The 19,674-nt window shown below is 40.1% G+C and overlaps 1 protein-coding gene across 4 annotated transcripts in view; it reads right to left on the bottom strand.

The window, feature by feature from the left end:
- Ednrb (endothelin receptor type B) overlaps positions 1 to 19,218 on the bottom strand; it is a 29,287-nt gene extending 10,069 nt beyond the window's left edge. The window contains exons 1-2 of one of the 4 annotated variants that reach the window (XM_074043171.1): positions 18,867 to 19,218; positions 17,586 to 18,121 (exon numbers count right to left, since the gene is read on the bottom strand). In XM_074043171.1, the coding sequence (XP_073899272.1) occupies positions 17,586 to 18,071 (486 nt within the window). In that variant the 5' untranslated portion in view covers positions 18,072 to 18,121; positions 18,867 to 19,218. The remainder of the gene's footprint in view (positions 1 to 17,585; positions 18,122 to 18,866) is intronic. The other 3 variants (XM_074043172.1, XM_074043173.1, XM_074043174.1) reach the window with 3 other exon arrangements.
- Positions 19,219 to 19,674: the final 456 nt, after the last annotated feature.

Genomic DNA, 19,674 nt, shown 5'->3' with positions numbered 1-19,674 from the left:
TTGAGAGAGCAAGAGAGGAAGCCTAAAGACTCCACCTAGCAGATCCAATGAATTCTGCCAGACCAGAGGCAACCATAGCTTCTTCCTATGGTAGAACTCAATTGGGATGCAAATGATGGTGGATTGTCTGTCTGAAAAATTATAGGAGATGCCTCTGATAGAACATAGTACACGAAGCAACAAGTGTCTCAGCAGCACTCATTCAGCATTCAGAATCCTAGAGGGAAAAATAGAAAGGATCATGAAAGAACCTAAGGAAGGTATGTAAAAACAGACTTCTCTAAGAAAAAAAATTAATGAAACTACCTCAAGGAAGAAGAAAACACTGGATTAAAACTGTCCCAAATTGAAAAAGCTGTAAGAGTTGGAAAAACAAAGTAAGAACTCTGTCAACCAAAAGACAGAATTAGAAAGAAGAATTTATTTCTTTAAAAAATCTACTTTTTAATTTATACTTTTGCTACATATTAATTTTATAAATTGATGGGGATTCACTGTAATATTGCCATATATGTATACATCATGCATTGATCATGTGCATCTACCCTTATTCTACCCTGAAGAGTTTGCTCTTCAGCAATGCACTACCCTACTCCTCTCTTCCATCCACCTTCCCACACACAGTGTGTCCTTCCACTGTTAGATCCCAAAGGAAGCCATTGTCTGCCTTTAGGTGGATTGGGAATCTTCAAACTATCCTGCCTTTTGACTTCCAAGAACCTTCTTTACACGACTATCTTCGGATAATTGAACAAGTGTTTTCCAATTGATCAGACATGAATGATCAACCACTAGAAAAATCAGGTGTGGAATTGTTCACCAACAGTAGTAGTGTCACAGATTAAGGACAATGCCAGGCCAGATATGCCACTGTCATTTTGCAAGAGACTGATGAAGCAAAGGTCTTACTCTCTGGTACTTCAACACAGAAGGTTGAAATCATTGCTCCCATGAGAGTTCTATATTTGGATAAAAATAAAGTAGTCCATATTTACACTGACTCCAGCTATGTGTTCTCTGTGGTTCATGCTTATGGGACTATCTGTACAGAAATAGGCCTACTAACCTCAGTAATAAGGATATCAAACATGTTTCTGAAATTTTGGCTTTTTCCAAGCTGTTAATGAGTCAAAGAAACTAGCCGTAATTCATTGCTTGGAGCACCAAAAGGGAAATTCCATAATGGCCAAAGGAAGCCAGTTGACTGATGAGGGTGCTAAGAAGTTTGCATGAACCATGAGCTTTGAGGCTCTTTTGACCGCAATTGTTTCACAAACCGATTCCAATCAATACTTGCCCCTTAAGAAGAAAAGTAGGGATTTGAGACTTCTTCCTAAGAGCATCCCACTTAGAAATGCAATGATAAGTGCATTATCCCAGTGGCAGGGGTAGATCTACTAAGAGGTAGATGTCTTAGAACATCTCTACCTGAGTACCCATTGTGGTGAGAAACCACTCTTCAATGGGTCCAGTGGGATCAGATAGGCCCAGTCTACAGAGATTTGTCCAATAATTACCCAACAACGTGTAATCTATTTCAAAACAACCCAAACACTAAGTCTCCAATTTGGGAAGGGGAATTCAACACTGAAGATGAAGCCTGGTGAAGACTGACAAGAGACTTCAAAAAGCTGCTGGAAAATTTAAATACTTGTTAGTTTTCATAGGTACTTGTTTGGCTGGGTTGAAGCCTACCCCTTAGGACAGAGCAGTCTTATGAAATAACTAAAAATTGAAAGAAATAATTCCTAGATATGGACTGCTTGTGTTTACACAAAATGATAATGGGGTTGTTCTTGTGGCTAAAATAACTCAGAGGCAACCACGGTCTTAGGCATCACCTGGAAATTACATGCTTCATGGAGACCACAATCTACCAGAAAGGTAGAGAGGTTCTTTGAAAAGAACCATCACAAAAATCTACCAAGAAACCACTTGACATGGGAAAAGGTGTTGCCTAGTGCTTTGCTTCAGGTAAGGGGAGCATCTAAGAAGAGGCTCAATTCAGCCTATATGAACTAATGTATGGGAGACCATTCCAGGTACCCCCACCAGAGGGAGACCTGGCTCTAAGGAAAATCTCAATCACTGGTTGCTCAAAACCCTTAAATGAGGTCTTGACTTCTACTCATGAGTTTTCTTCTAACAGGGTGTTGTTCCTACAGACATCCCTCTTTACCAGTTTAAGGCTGCAGTCCGAGTACTTCTCAGCTCCTAAAAAGAACAAGGACCTGAAGAACAGAACCTATGGTGTTCTGCTGACTACCCACTGTCTGTTAAGCCTGTAGGAATTAAACCTTGGACACATCACACCAGAGGCAAACTTGCCTCACCAGTCTGATTACAAAGCAACCAACCAGCAGTGGACAAGCAATATGATGACAGACTTAAAACTTCTCTTTAGCCGGGCGCTGGTGGCTACTCAGGAGACAGAAATTAGGATCATGGGTCAAAGCCAGTGGGCAAATAGTCCTTAAGACCTATTTTGAAAAAACCTATCTCACAAAAAAGGGGCTGGTGGAGTGGCTCAAGGTATAGGCCCAGAGTTCAAGCCCTAACACTGTGAAAAAAAAAATTCTCTTCAAAAAGACTGCTTCTAAAGATGAATAGCTAAGACTATCTATGATTTTACAGGTGTTATTACTAACATAATTGTTTGTCCTTAGCTACATTTTTGTTATTTCCCTGGGAACTAACCAATATGATTCTGTTTATGGTATTGCTTTCTTGACCCTTATATTTGTATGGAAAGACAACTGTATGATTGGGAGCTCTCAAACCCTGGCTAGGGCATTTACTGATTGTTGGATATATGGCCTCCTGATTTACTGATAACTAACTTTTCCATGGTTCCTAACTTTACTATGAAATATTATAAAAAGAGCCTCTGAAATAACATACTGAATAAAGGTAACCACCCAAGATTCCATGTAACCTCACCCTTAGTGTTTTCTTCACTCCTCCATGGAGAAGTTTGAGTTTTGCCATATAACCTATGGTTCTAAAGTATCCTGAGTCTGTCAATACAACTACAATCAACAAACTGTTTAGATTATCATTTCTCAGCTAAATTTTTGTGTTGGGATAGCCAACATGAGGCTCCTGCTTTCCAGGATTACCTCAGTAGAAGAAATAACCACACCCTTCGGTTGATCTATGGAGAACTCAATATTTGGGATACTCAGAGTTCACAGTACTCCTAGTATAAACCTTTAAATGTTTTGGCTACCAAAAAATCCAAAACATAAAACACCAATCAAAAGTCCAAACCACAAAAGTTACAGACTCTTGGTTTGATATAATGCAGAAAGCCTTGCGCCAAGACTCAGACCCAATTTAAATAATTTATCCGGCATCCCATGTGTCAGACAGGATACCTGTTTGTTTCTGGGGCCTTTGAAGAAATTCCATGGGTATGTACATGTCTGTACATGGATAGCTGGAGAATAGGAGGAACTGATTTACTGAGATATCTGTCTACACCTCTTTCTAGCCACCAGTCCCAAGAAACTAAGCACTTGGCTAGTCCTCTAAAATTGTTCTAAAACAAATGATAATAATAAGGGCTGATGGAGTGGCTCAAGTGATAAGAGCCCCTGCCTAGCAAACATGAAGCCCTGAGTTCAAACCCCAATGCTGCCAAAAGGAAAACAATAATAAAATAAAAATAAAAATGTTCTCAAGAACTAAAAGAAAGTCCTCATGTGGTAGTACAGGCTTATAATCTCAGCTGTGTGGGGAGGTATAGGCAGGAGGATCACAGTCAGAGGCCAGCTCTGGGCACAAAAGCAAAGGACTTGATCTGAAAAAGAACTAAGGCTAATAAACGTTGTGGGTAAGGCTCACATGGTGGAGCACCTGCTCTGAGTTCAAAATCCCAGTACCACAAAAAAGAAAGAAAGAAAGAAAAGAACTAAGGACATAGCTCAGTAGTAGAGACTTGCCTAACACGTATAAGGCCCTGGGTTCATTCTCCAGCAATAAATAAACAAATACAAAAATAAAATTAAAAGTTTTAAAAATACTAAGAGAGAGTCTTACAACTCTTTACCCAGGCACCAAGAAGAGGGATTTTGGTTTGCATTCATTCAGCAGAACCTTCTGGCTCTGGTTGGTGGGATCAGGAGCCCATGGACACAGGTAAGGAATCTTTCTGTCACCTGGAAATTGAAGCTGATGAAACTGCCTGGACCATCTCCCCTCAGCAAAAACAATGGAATCCTTAGCTACAGAGCGCTTGGTAATTGGATTGTCTAGACTACACCCTAACAGAGTAGGAGGGGTTTGTGTGATCCAGAATACTTCCTTTTATTGTTGCATCACTGAACACTTCCACCGAATTTGAAGCTCACCCTGAGAAGATGTGAGAACAGGAATCCAGGAGTCTGTGAGTAGAGCTCAGGATCATTGGTTGGACCCCCAGGGCATTAAAGCTGTATTTTCTGGGCTCCTTAAATAAGGAATGTCCATTTTACTAATTTCGTTTATGCATTTTATTGTAATAAAATTTTATTACAATATAATACATACATAAAACAATTGCTAAAAGAGATCAGGCTATTGTTATATGGAGCATTGGATGTATCCCAGGAACTTAAAAATATTTTCAATTTCAGATGAAACAATTTTATTCCTCAATCCTCCATATTCCACCACCTCTTAGCAGGAAGTAGCTAGATGTTTATTCCCTATTCCTACAAGATTGAGTAATTATCCAATAGGCAGTGGGAATCTGTAACTGAGCTCCCATAATGGAATTAATAAAATATTTTCTCTCGTAAGAGGTTTGGACCATTCTCCCCTAAAGTTAAAAAAGAAAGCCAGGCAGACCAGAGCTTGAGCATGTATTCCTTGTTTCTTATGTATTCTTGTAAATATCAATTCTAATTGATAATCTTGTAACTTTAATTGCAGAAGAGCTGACACACCACAAGGTGATTTATAAGCGGGGTTTGCAAAACAATACAATGCTCAATGGTCTGCTATTGAGCGAGGGTCTATTAGTGTCAAGAAATCTGACACTATCAAAATTATGAAACTATCAGTTTCTCACCTTGAATTCCCCCTTTTGGATTCTGTACCCTTTTCTCTTATGTAACCCATAATCATACTTGATGGAGGAAGGAGGATTTGAGACTTTGTCCTCTGCCTTCTTGGTTGGTACCTTCTTGATTAAACTTTCTCTTCTCCAAGCATGTTTGGTGTTTGCATGCATCAGGCATATAAATCTGATTTTTGGGCTCAGTAATATGCTGGGGCTGGGAAGAATAGATGATGTCCCATGTATATTTTGAGGGTAGAGCTAGCTAGCAGAACTTGCTGATGGGTCCGATATAAGATGTGAATAGTCAGGACACTCAAGGAGCTTTATTCTGTGAATGGTGGAGCCACTTACGGACAGGGGAGAAACTTGAGGTATGGCAGGTCTGGACCAGCTTTGAACTCAAGTTTCTCCAAAAGAACTGCCAATTGCCCTTGAATGAAATGGTCCCAACTGGTTAGGGGATTTTGTTAGCTCCATCTTGCTATGAATTATTCAGACAATATTCTGTCAAATCATTCTTATTATCCTTAACTGAATCAAGGAATCCAAACAAATTGGACATCGTAGCACAAGCTTGTAATTCTAGCATTCTGGAGGCTGAGGCGGAGGAGTAGAGTTCAAGGTCAGCCTGGGCTACATAGTGAAACCTGTCTCTAAAAACAATACACAAACACAGAAAAAGTCTTTTTTTTTTTAAATAAAAAACCCAAAACATTAATATGCCACCTACAATGGGCTAGGCACCACACTAAGCACTTTAAGCATTCCATATTATTGAATTTCCAAAGCAATTAGCAAAGAAGTATTACAGCTATACCCATTGTACAGATAAGAAATCTGAGGCATTTAGAAGTTTATTAACTTTCTATGTTGGTTTTAAATATATCTGTGAATTTTTGATACTCTTTCCTTTGAAAGACGAAGCCTAATTTCCCTTCCCTTGAACATGGGTTGGATTTAGTGATTTGCCGTTAATGAATGGAATATGGCAAAAGTGACGATGTGTGACTCCTGTGACTTGTTCATAAAAGGTATATGGCTTCTTTCTTGTTCTCGCTTGTTTTCACTGGGAGAAACCAGCTGCCATGTCTTGTCGTGAGGACACTCAAGTGTTTCTAAGCAGAAGCAGATATGGCAAAGAACTAAGGCCTCCTAAAAACAAGGAAAAAGACTCCAGTGTTGTGAATAACCATAGACACAATGTTAGATAACTAAGTATTTTTACTGTTTAAACCACTAAATTGTAGGGTAACTTGTTCCTCTTCATTAGATAACTATTATACCTGTCTTTGGTTTCTCTGTCACTTAAATAATAGATTTACATTTGAACCCAGCTGATCTGATTCTGGAATCCATATGCAACCACTGTGATACCAGCTAAATAGTGTGGGTCTTACTAAAAAAAGAATGCTTAGGATTAAATAAAATATTTAAACCTATAGCTATGTGTCAAATAATGGTAAAATGGCTAGATACAACATAAATTGCATCCTGATCACCTAGTGTGATGGTTAACTTTATGCCTCAGACTATTTCTGGTTGTTTCTGAAATTAGCATTGGAATCTGAGGATTTAGGAAGTTACCCTTCCTAGTGATGGGTCAGCCTCAGGCAGTGGAGGCACTAAATAGAACAAAAGTGGAGGAAGGAGCAATTCACTTATTTTGGTTCCAACCTGTTTGCTTGAGTATGGACATCACATCTTTGTTGGCCCTCAAACTGAAATTTACACCATTAATTCCCCTTGTTCTTAAGCCTTTCAACTTGGACTAAATTATACCAATGACTTTTCTGGGTTTCCAGCTTGTAGATGGCAGATAGTGAGACTTCTCAGCCTCAGAACAGCTTTAGTCAATTCCTAATTCTGTCTGTCTGTCTATCTATCTATCTATCTATCTATCTATCTATCTATCTATCTATGTCTATATAATCTATCTATCTCTATCTACCTATCCATTCACTTATCTATTCTTCTGGTTCTGCTTCTGTGCAGAAACTTGACTAATGTACATAGCTATCTATTATTTATATAATGTCCAAACATTTGGATATTTACAAAAATTTTACTCTGTCTCAAATTATTTCCAAATAAGTTCATACTGGTACCACATAGGTGCAGTCAGCAGACAAATGGAGATGAGTGAGCATTCAGGTCCCTGAAGGGGAAGCAGTCTGGCCAATGAAAATGAGCTCTGCACTGAATCCAAGCTCTGTTTTGAGGTTGCTATTGTTTTTGGCTGAGTGTAAAATTTGGGTTATTGCTCTTCATAGCACTGGGAGGCCTGCAGCCCAACCTCTGACCCGTGCTATCACAGAAGACAGGGAAACAAAAACTGAAAATTGTAACAATGCTCTTAAGTTCAACACAGAGATAGTAAGGAACCTAATCACAACTGAGAGATTACAACTTTCTAATCTGTAATTCTGAAAGGAAAGGAAAAGAGTGTTAACCTTTATCAGCTTTCACTATCTCAAAACTGGATGTCCCTGGTTCTGAGAGGCCACAGAAGATGGGGAAAGCGTTCGTACGGTTGCTTCCATTACTTTTTAATGGTAAGGATAATTGACAGACTCCTGTGCTCTTCCTCTGAAAAGCTCAAGCTCTCTCTAGTCAAAGGCTTTGTGGAGACACATGAAATCCTGATTCTCTGTGACAGAAACCCTGACCACTACTGATGCTCATCTATGGCAAGAGGAGGTAAATTTAATTTAAAACCCAGCAATAGCATATTTCTTGTTCCCTATTTTTAATTTTTTCTTTGGACATTATTCACTAGATAACTTAAGGCAAGGTCTGAAAAATGAAAACAAATCAAATAAGTAATCAAAAAAGTGAATCTTGGCCAGGCGCCAGTGGCTCACACCTGTAATCCAAACTACTCAGGAGGCAGATATCAGGAGGATCACGGTTCTCAGCCAGCCCAGGCAAATAGTTCACAAGACCCCATCTCACTAAAAAGGGCTGGTGGAGTGGCTCAAGGTGTAGGCTCTGAGTTCAAACTCCAATGCCACACCAAAAAAACCCCAAAACAAGTCAATCTTGGATTGGGGTTGCTTAGTGATAGAGTGTGTGCTTAGTATGTTCAAGGCACACACACACACACACACACACACACACACACACACACACAAGTCAGTCTCTAAGTGCAAAAAGGATGTTAGAGTTCAATATCAACATAAATTAAATTCATAAGTCCTGTTTAAAATTACCTAACATTTACCAAAGATGAGCCAGTTAGCAAATACCCCTGTAAGTGACAATGATGCTGGTTTTTGTAGCATGCTGACTCATCTTACTTTGCAGTGTTCATGTGACCAGATGATGACTTACGCTTGTCCCGGCCGTTTCCCCTAAGGCTTACACTGACTGCTTCCATAGCACTTCTCTTTTGGATGGAAAAAACAAACAAATAAACACTAAATTGGAAAAAGTCATGACCTTACTGGTTATAATGCTTCTATTCAAGAAAGGTCACAGTTTCATAAGTTTGTATTCAGATGAGAGAAAAAAGTCAAGAGGATCCAAATGAATTATGTTTATATTACATTATAAAATTATTTTCATATTATATAGCTTTAAAAAAACTTCTAAAAGGTTAAGTACCATGAATAGGAGCTAAATATTTCTATTTAAAGAGTATTATGAAAATATGAGATCTCTCCAACTGGGAGATTTACAGTTTTCATTTCTCTTTTTAATTAAAAATCACATTCTTGAAAAATTAAATAGGAGAAAACACCCTGCTAATCCCCTGCTAATGATAAAAGGAATCAAGCCCCATAAAGTCAGGAAATGCCACAATCAATCGTCTCGCACTAGTAACTGTCCACTTGCTTCATTAACCATCCATACCATTTTCTCTTTCTGTTTTTAAAATCAAAGTATACTGAGTACACGGAACTTAAACTATTATTTGTTTGAGAATATTTTACAACATTTATAATGCCTCGCACAGTATGTGGCACACAGTGGGCACTTCCTAAATGCTTGTTGAATAAAAATCAGTGCATGAATGAGTACATTTGATCCTTAGGCAGAAATCTTGTATAATAAAACTTTTGTCATGAGCTTTTCAGTCTCATATTGTAAACATGTTCCTTACAGAACTGAAATGATTATGAATGTACTTTTCGTATTTTCTAATCCAGATGATCAGGTCTTCTTGATGCCTGTAGGTAAGGATTGAGGCTTGGGGGTTGGCTGTACTCTTGTACTTCTGTCCCTCCATCAGACTAGAAAAAGTGAGAGACAAAAACACTTCTCCCACTCTCTCTCTGCTACTCATACTTGTCAAGGAAATGACTGATACAAAACAGATCTTATTGTTTCTTGCTATCTGATGGGATTCCATGGAGCTTTAGTTTCTGGAAGAACTTTAAATTTGGTGGAGGTGGTTGCAGTAGAACACAGGTGTTGTAGAGATGATTGTTTTAGAGGGTAGGGGAGCAACATATAAAAGGAAGACAACTAGTCCACTAGATGTCATAATGAATTGGGAACATTTCTTTCAAATGACTGGCGTTACAAGAACACTTCTACAGTAAGAGTGGAAGAGCAAAATAATGGAGTGGTTGCACCCACAACTTTGGGATAGGATGTATTCTGTTTTTATCTATCTTTTTTTTTTCCCTGTAGTAGACAAGTTTTTCTGTGTTTGAACTACTTCTAATAAGACTGATCATTCTCATTGAAGAATTTCCATGTCAAAACTCTTTCCTTATTCATACATAGAACTCAAACCAAGTTGCTGGTCAAGTGCATAGATTTTCTTTGACATACATTGTATCCATGCCTCAGGGACAAATATAAACTACGAATTCTACTCTGTAGCCATCAAAATGCACTTAATCACTGAAAGAATAAGCGATACGGGTCAGAAATAATGTCAACTTCTCCCCCAGATGCCCCTTCAAATAGTTCACAATGTTCACAGTGCCCCCTGGAGTTGTGCAAAGCAGACTCCCTGGGAATCTGTTTCATGTACACTTACAAAATAGAGGTTGTTCCACTGCTCTGGAAAGATTCCTATAACTTACTGAATGGAACAATGGCTTTATGATGATGAATTACAGTTCTTGTAGCAAAATCTCTAAGAGAATCAGAGAAAGAAAAAAATAATTAAAAGTATTCCTTAGGAGAAATTTAACTTTACTACAAATATCACAATGAAATTTATTTCAAAGTCTGAAATAGGCCAGTAAAGAAATAGTCACTACTCTCTTATTACCTGAACTTTAAAATAGAGCCATAGTTTGTGCTTTTATTGGCACATATTTTGAAAAGATCCAACTGAGAGAAAAATAAAGCCATTAGGTTCATTTCTCTGAGCTGGATCTTCTAAGATCACCACGACACTTTGAAGGGACTGGAAAGTGAGATCCCTCCGGCCTCATGGCTTGGAACAAGGCTCTCCGACTGAGTGAACTCAAACCTCATTAAGTTGTTTCATGACATATTTAAAACATAGTTTCATCTGTGTAATGTCTTACAAGACACTGAGAAGTTACTATCAGAAAATGTCTGATTACTATGGAATCTAAACATCCTTTAAAATAATTTGAAAACACTGAAGAGACAGTGTACATGTAAACATCCTGAGGTTAGTTTTCCTTTTTTCTGGGAATTACAATGAAATTGAAGAAACAGGGAAGGGACACAAGTCAAGAGGCATGGATATGGTTTAAACCTCAAGGAGGGAGAATTGCTTGAGAAATGCTTTAGTCAACCTTGCTAACAAATTTCTGACTTTAGCCCCCAATCCCAACTTCCAATTCAGCTCCCCACATTCTACCAACATATTTTGTTTGTTCTCTTATTCATTTATATTTTCACTAGGGAGACTATAGGGAAAGCGAAACAACTTTCTAATATAAAAGCATTGGGAATAAAAGAAGTCTAAAAATAGATACATTTTGGCCAAGGTATACCCATATACCGCACTGAGCTCTCTCCCAAACATAACCAATCTTTTGACTTTGCAAAGTACTGAAAGAGAATATTTCACATCATAAATTATATTTTGAATCTTATTTTAGCTGAGGCTTGATCTGTCAACACACTTTAAATCACTTAATCATTTATTAACATTTGACATGTTTTTCTAAAAATAATCCACTATAGCATATTAGCCACCCAAAGATAACTTTAAATGGTTTTCTTTGTGAAATGAAGAACATGGTTCCCTGGCCTGAGACAATGGAGTCCTTAGCCATGTTGTCCTTTTGTACAACTATGGAAGAATCTTCAATTTTTAACCACTCACTTTAAGTAAGCAAAGAGAAAAATGTAAAACCTTTGATAGAGAAGTTTACAATATTGAAAGAAACATTACCTTGACATTTTTAGAGGTTTAGATTTATAGAGTGGCCAAGTATCAGATCAAAGGCAAATACAAGTACCAAAGAGTCAACCTTTCATTGCCCAGGGCCCAATGTTTGTCAACCATTTTGACACAGGAATTTGTAACCACCATGTGAAGCAGTACACTGGGGACGTGAAGTCTTGAGTTTTTGGGTTGTTTGAATTCTGCTATGGATCTATTATTTGGTTATGACCAAAACCTTTAAACAAGAGACTGAACTTTCCTACTTCTTTTTCAATTGAACATTTATAAAAAATGTGAGTATAAAAAGTCCATTGATCTTATTTTATTTGTTATGACTAATATCATGTATCTGCAAGCCTTCATCTGTTTTTGGCTATTGCAGGCACTAGGCTGGATGTGTGTTAGGGTATTTGTTAATTGATCCCAAATCACTCAGCGCTTATAGTTTTACTCTTTATTATCTTTTTCAAAGATAATAATTTATGTGATTACTCAGCAAGCTTTCAAATTATTTGGTTTTTTATTCTCAATTTTTAAACTTAGGATATATTTGTTGTATGGGGGAGATTTGTAGTGACAATTCCAATTAGTCTCATATCAAATTATTTGCTATAAATAAATGGATCTCATAGGTATATAGGATCCATTTTTGGTACAAAATGCTTCTGTCACTAAAATATCTTTAGACGTTGCTGAAGTATCTCAGGTAATGAGAAAAGTGTTATTAAGTTGGGAGAAAGTACACTTCTCTCCCAATGGCACCTTAACCTGTGCATTGCTGTATGTACATATACTACAGTTTGGCGTTAAGAAAATGATAACTTCAAAAGTTAAATTTGATGGTGTTCCGTCAATTTTTACTTTTAATTATGAAGCAAGTTAATTATACACAAACTTGTACCAGAAATATTTTACATAGGAGAGCAAGAAAGGTGAATTTGTTTGGAAAGATAATTCTGATTGGGTCATAAGCAGGAAATGTCTGATTACCTGCCAAGGTTACCTCATTTAAAACTCATTTTCAGTTCAGTGAAGCAATTCTGCTTTTCGCCATGCTGGCATTTTAGTGCTGCATGTACCCCATATTAACTAGTTAAACGTTAAAGATCAGCAATTTTGCTTTTCGGAATTGGGGAGCAGTCTCCTTGCCTCTTAAAGTGACCAACCATGTCTTAACAGCAAAATCTTCAAAAAAGCACAGTGATCGCCAGGCTAATGTTTGACTCTCTACCACAAGTAGACGGATTATTCAATTTGTAACCTTATCAAGCTAGTTAGTTAGTGGAGATACTGACTGTTTTACCAGTTTATGAGCAGATTGTTTTCAAATTCAATTCTCTTACACAAAAGAGAAGCTATGTTTGAGAATTATATTGACTCAGTTATCCATGTAAATACATCAAAAAAATCTAGAATAATTAAAAATTAATTATTTGCTCAAGAGTTTTAAATTTCTTCCTACCAACCAAGTCTTGCAAAAATTACTGACAAACCAAACCAAGCTAAATCAATTAACAGGCAAACAACAACACAAAAAACATTAACACATCCATTCCACAAATACTCACCTTCTTTGCTTTCCACGCAATTTTGCACCTGTGCTACCACAACTTAGTAGTCAAGTATCAGGCTCTCACAGGCAGCAAACATCGAGATGACCCCAACTCATTTTATCGTATGTAAGAAGGACACAGTAGGTAATGTGTGAATAAAGAAAATTTCACCTTAACATCAGATATTTGAACACTAGCATAGTTGGACACTGGTGGCTCACACCTGTAATTCTACTACTCAGGAGGCATAGATCAGGAGGATTGCAGTTCGAAGCCAGCCTGGACAAATAGCTCAAGAGGCCCTACATTGGAAAAAACTATCACAAAAAAGGGCTACAGGTATAGGCCCTGAGTTCAAACCTCAGCATTGCAAATAAATAAATAAATAAGCAAACAAGACTTTTGTTGGTTTAGCTATAGATAAAGGCCATGCAAATATTGGGCATGGGATAGCTTGTTCAAAGTAAGCATCCGTGGAATTATCAAAATGCAACTCCCTTGTACTAAATGCATGCTAACAAAAAATGAATAAACACTGGGCATGGTGGCTAGAAAGCTATTAATGTATGTTTATCTGTGTGAAGGTGTCATATAAAGCAGTGATCAGAGCTAAGAATCCTATAGCTTTGCAACACAATGTAGCAATATCTATCAAAATTGCAAATGCAACAGTCTTTGACTTAATAATTCTAGTTTTAGCAGTTAACTCTTTAGATGTGATCATATATGTATGCAAACCTAGAGGTACAAACATTATTAGTGGTCATGTTTATAATGACAAAAGCTGAAAGTCAAAGAACATCCAAAATGTAAATTTCTATTCTTATTCAAATACACACACACACACACACACACACACACACACACACACATCTGTTTGCTTACTGTGAGCCAGGCCCTGTGCCAATGTATCTGCTTATGTATCTATACATTCATATAGCATTTAATATTTTATATGTATACATCCGTGCATAACTTTATTTAATATACTACACTGTGGGTGATTGAATTTTTTATTTTCCATTTGTTTATCTATTTGCTTTGTAGTACTAGTGTTTGAACTTGGGGCCTTGAGCTTGCTGTACCTCTTAAGCCATGTGTTTCATGTAGGCACAGCCAAATGTGTGCTGATGTGAAGGGTAAACAAGACTTAATATTTTTAGCATGTTTACATGAGTATTTGAAGAGCCTCAGTGTTCTCAGTGTCCTGAGACCTCTCTCTGGCTTTCAGCACATGATCCTCTTGACACAGGAGACTGGAGAGTGGACTGAATGCCCCTGAAAGTTGCTAGGGACCCAGCTCCTGGAGGGAGGCAGGACAGGGCAGGGGGGTGGGGCAGGGCAGGCATACTTCCCGGTTGTCAGCTCCTCACAATAGCATCTTGGTGTGGAGTCCTGCCTGACTTTATAGCTGCATCAAAAATTAAGGCTTCCAGGACTAGAGGTGTGGCTCAAGCAGGCATGAAGCCATGAGTTCAAAACCCCAGTTCCCACCACCAATAATAATAATAATAGTAGTAGTAAAATAAATACAAAAATAGTAAAAAGGATTGTTGCTTCTAGCAAGTGCTAGTGTCTGACATTATTGATATTATACCCTCCAGACCAAATGAAGTGAATTTCAAGAGCTAGAAAGTTGATTCTGATTAATCCTGAAAGTCTTACGTTGTGGTAGTGTGGCACATAACTCCAGTAAAGCACTCAGTTGTGGTCCTAACCATACTCTAGGTTGGAAAAGGCCATGCTTCACTTGAGTATGCTCAGTGCAGTGGGATGGGAAGGACCACAGATTTTAGGGCCAGAGGGTCTGGGTTCAAGTCCAGTGTGACATCAGACAAGTCACTTCTTTACCTCCTTGACATGTAGTTTCCCTAAACCAAAAACAGGATGTTAACAATACCTCCTCCATATGGTTGTCACAGTAACTTAATGAAGTAAACCAAGTACTTAATGCATAACAAATGGTAGCCGTTATTATTACATTATACCTCAAGCTAAACTAAAGTCAACAACAATGTAGGATTTCTTATTGGTACACCTAGCAATGGGACCTAATTTTATGTGACAGATTTGTTTCTTACCATTAGAGAAGACTAGATCACTATATTTGCAATGACTCATTAGTTTATTTCAGAAATAAAAACACAGCTTGAACAGACTGGGTGGCTTCAGGGGAAAAGATGTAACTTCCTAGGGAAATAATAAAAGAATTTGAAATGAAAGGAAACCTGTGTGTGGTCAGTCAGATATTCTCTGGTTTATCAAAAGTATTCATTGCACCAGATAGAAAGTATGATGGCCCTGGAAGAACTGATTTACATCTGGTCTGGAGGCAACAACAAAAGGAAATGTTCTCAACCCTACCTTCCACACTGATTTAGGACCATGTCTATCTGAGCTAGACATGTAGGATCTCTGAAGACCTCCCTAAACAGAACTTGCAGAGAATTCTGGGCAATCCTAGCAAAACTCTTGTTTCACTTATTTTTTCTTTAGATTTTTCACAACAGCTTATACTTAAGTTTCTTAGTTCAGTTTTGATGAACTGAGTTGAAATGCCTCTGCCAAATGCCATGGCAAATCTTAATCTAGGACTCCTTAAGAAACAAATGGATCACTTCTGACCCTACTGGGGTTGTGATGCATTTAAGGCACCTGTTTTCAGCCTCTATTTCTCTAAGCAAATCCACAGAGTTATCAGAACAAATTGGTGTCCAGCATTTTAGAATTTCTTCAATTTATTACACATTTCTGTGAGTGTTTCCCTCCAGAGCCTGGATCCTAATCTGAGTCTCATCTTTAAGCCTCAGAAATGTCTGGAATTCCCTTAAAATGTGGCTATTGGGATTAGGATTTCCAGAGATTTGGGAAGGGAACTGTGTATGTCTACATATACATAGTGGTAACCAACCCTGCCAGAGAGTTCAAAGCATTCCCTATAACCTGTCCCAACCTGTTCCATTTCCCCCCACTTTCCTGGATGTAGAAATCCACAAAATACATCCCCATTCCCATTCCCTTACACTTGGCTTGTTTTCTATTGCTGCTGCTGATGGGACAGCAGAGCTTTAAATATCTGTATAACTCTTTAACAATTTCCAGCTTTTTCGCTCAGTTAACACCACACATCCTGAGGAGGTGGGCAATGGCAGCCTTACTGTGGAGTTGAGGAAATGGTACCTAGAAGTGGTAGGATGTGTTCAGAGTTCCAAAGCGACCTGGAGTCAGTGTAGGCCTTTATGTCCTGCCTGACTCTTTAAGCCATTTTCCTGTTAGGCCTGTGGAAACTACAAAGTAGCATTAACTGCTGAGATTATTTCAGACTTTGAGTGCTCTTTGGTCTTTTCCACGAAATAATCAACGACTTGAGGTCATGTGTCTCATTCTTCGGAACCTGACAGATTTGGTCCTGATCTCCATCTCCACCTCTGACTACTGTGACATCTAGAGCGTCCTATTAGTCATGTAAAATAGTGGAAATATCTACTTGTGGGTTGTTGGAAAAAAACAACAGAAACGCACTGACTCCTTACTAGGGTTCATGAATTAACTAAAAACAGAACAGTTTGGCTTCTCTACCTTCATTTTGAATTTGTCTTTGCTCTACGCCATTCTCTCTGCAGTCACCTTGGCTTCCAGGAAGGATAGAACTGATAACATCTTCATGACAAGGGTAAGAAACTACCCCTAACAGTAGAGCCTCCTCAGAATAGACCTACTAGGTAACAATGATTCTGGATAACAACATCTCAGGAAACCCTGAAGAATAAAGACTAATGTAACGACCAACCAGGCCACACCTGTGACTGGGACAGTTTTAACTCTGTACACATTCTGTCCCCTGCCTTAATTCTTTGTCTATTTAAAGCAAAAGCTCATGTCTGTCCCCTGCAGATGGGCTGAGTGCGTTCTTCGCTTCTTCCCATGGAGCGTCCCAAGCTGTATAATAAATCTTTCTCTACCCTTCGCCACTCCACCATGTCTCTTTACTTAGCATATTGAAGCAAGTGACCAAACCTGACAGATGGAAGCCCAGGAGTTGGGCCTGGTATCCAAAACTCTTGATTTCAGTAACACATCTAATCCAATGCGCGGACCACTACAGACATTCAATGGAAAGTATCTAATGCCACTTACCACAGGTGAACCATGTTTTACCTGTGCACCAATCTGGGCCTCTTTCTTCCGGACCATTTGTTTCCTAAAACCATGGCTCGCAGAATGGTTCAAGTGGTAGAGTGCTTGCCTAGCAAACCTGAGGCCCTGAGTTCAACTGCTGCCTCTCCAACCATCAAAAAAAAAAAAAAAAAAAGCCAAACCAAATCTTTGAGTAGAGAGTTCGAACCCAGAGAGCTGGACTTCAGGACTAGTGGTTCTTAAACTTTAAAGTTCATAATAACCACACAGAGGGTTTTTAAAAATAGCAATTACTATGATCCATCCCAGAGTTTCCGATTTAGTAGATGTGGATGGGGCAGAAAGATCTTCATTTCTAGCAAGTTACTACACTAGACCTAGGCTTGCCAGAGGGCTACTAAAGACGAGAAGTCAAGTTGGTTCCAACCATTATGACTTTTGGAGGTGAGCAGTCTTCTCGAGGAAGCTCCTTCTAAGGGCTGTCTCATCTCCCCCTTACCAGCCCGCCTCTCCCAGCGCCCTTTACCTTGTAGACATTGATGGGGATGTCAATGATGATATGCAGCAGGTCTCCCAGAGCCAGGCTGGCGATCAAGATATTGGGGCCATTTCGCATGCACTTGTTCTTGTAGATGATTCTCAGCAGCGTGGAGTTCCCAATGATGCCCAGCACGAACACTAGGCAGGCCACAACCGTGTTGATGTATTTGAAAGTCTCCTTGATCTCGATGTTTCCTTGGCACTGGGGAGGAGAGGAGGCTCGTGGCCGGCCTTCAGCCATCTTCCCTCCTTTCGGGTCCTCCGCAGATGCTGACGACCTTGGCAGAGTGAAGTTGGAACCACTCAGCCAGGAGGTGTTAACGGGTCCCGTCATTATCTCTTTGGTACTCAGAGACGACGGAGTGGCTTGGGCAGGCGGGAGTCCTTTCTCCTTTCCCCAGACGCCCATCACCGCACAGGCAAGAACCAGCGCCACCAGGGCGCGTCCGCCCAGGCTTGGCGGCGGCTGCATGCTACTGCTTGCTCCAGTGGACGTCCGGTGACTGCTGCGCTGTTTATAGTCTGGAGACCCGCAGGGGGAATGAAGACAGGACACTTAAATAGTCAGCTAACACCGCCACGCCTCTGCAAACACTAGCGCAAAACTCAGCCGTGCGCCACCACCCGCCCCCAAAAGTAACTTAAGTTTGCGCGCCAATGGAGAACTTTGGCACACCCCACCCGCCCGTACGCGTTAAATCTCCTTCCCCAACCCTCTCGCAATGTTTTTCTTCTCGTACTTTCCGCCTGGGATAAGGGTGAATCACATAGGGGGGCGGGATATTCTAGAAGCGGTGTGCCAAAGAAGGAAGCAAAGCTCTGAATACTTCTGCGTGCCGGGAGGAAGACAAGCATGTTTCAGCTAAGCCTGGGGACCCGGAATCAACGCACCTAGAGGTCAAGTGCCGCGTCAACATCTGCATCTTAAGACACCCAACGTAACGTCTCAGCCATCTCAGACACCGACGTCTGAACTCCCCGCTGGCTGCGCAGTGGTTACCCCCGCGCGCCCAGGGGTGAGCTGGAGGACTCGGAAAATCGGAGCCTTCTCAACTCAGTCCGATTTGGGAGAGTGTCAGCATCAACCTGGACACTTCTGACTCTTCTAAGTGACTTTCAACACTCACGCACTCTCCTTTTACCCCAACTTCATTTTAATTTATGTGTATGTAGGTATTTATTTAATTTCCAAACTAGTAAGCAAAGCGGAAGCCCAGAGCAAGGATCAGTCACTGATTTTAATTCAACATCCAACCAGAATGGTTACCTCGCGGATCGGACGCAGCAGGCGCAGAGCCACCAGCAGGGACCTCGTTCCCGGGACGCAGAGCTGCAGTGCCGGTGCACAGGGCGCGCGGCCCCCTAGGCAGAGCAACGCCTCCTTTCAGCTGCAGGCGGGTCTGGCTCTGACGAAACGCTGAGAGAATGCCAGTGTAGCCTCCACAGATCGCTCCGGGTCTCCGCTGTCCTCAGACAAGTGCTTGTATTCATTCGTCCCTTCCCATCAATCACCGCCAGACTCCTCCTGCGCTTTCCGACCGCGCTGCAACCTTTTCCCCTTGGGCGATGCCTGGACAGCATCAGCCCGAGCTGCCCGCTGGAGAGGGCAGTCCTCGGCCAGAGACGCGTCCCGTGAGGCTGTTTATTTGTCATAGTTCTTTCAAAGTTCTTCAGGCGAACAGCCTAAAGTACCCCATGACTCTCTGGGAACTCCAGACTAGAGCAAACCTCTGTGTTAAACGTGTTAGCCTAGACTTAATGTGGTCTGAGACGTTTCTTTCTCATAAACGTCCCTGTAATATTGCAAGCATTCTTGGTTTGGGGGCGCTCCTCTTTGCTTTGTTTTCCATGAGGTTTCTAGTCCACAAGGGCCCCCAACACGGAAGCGCACGACCCTTTCTCAGGCTCAGGAGAGGACCTCCCTCATTTTCTCCAGCTTCCTGCTGGTCTGAGGTGTCAGGTCAGGGATTGTTGTACTGTGCTCTAAGGGTACTGTACCTAATACTTACGGGATACATGACAATAACCAGAAAGTTGCCATGCAAACTCAACATGGTGTTTATTCACCAGGCAGA

This window comes from Castor canadensis, chromosome 10 (assembly GCF_047511655.1).
Source record: "Castor canadensis chromosome 10, mCasCan1.hap1v2, whole genome shotgun sequence".
Lineage (NCBI taxonomy): Eukaryota > Metazoa > Chordata > Mammalia > Rodentia > Castoridae > Castor > Castor canadensis.
The sequence above is the reverse complement of the archived record's forward strand: the minus strand, read 5'-3'. Positions and strand labels throughout refer to the sequence as shown.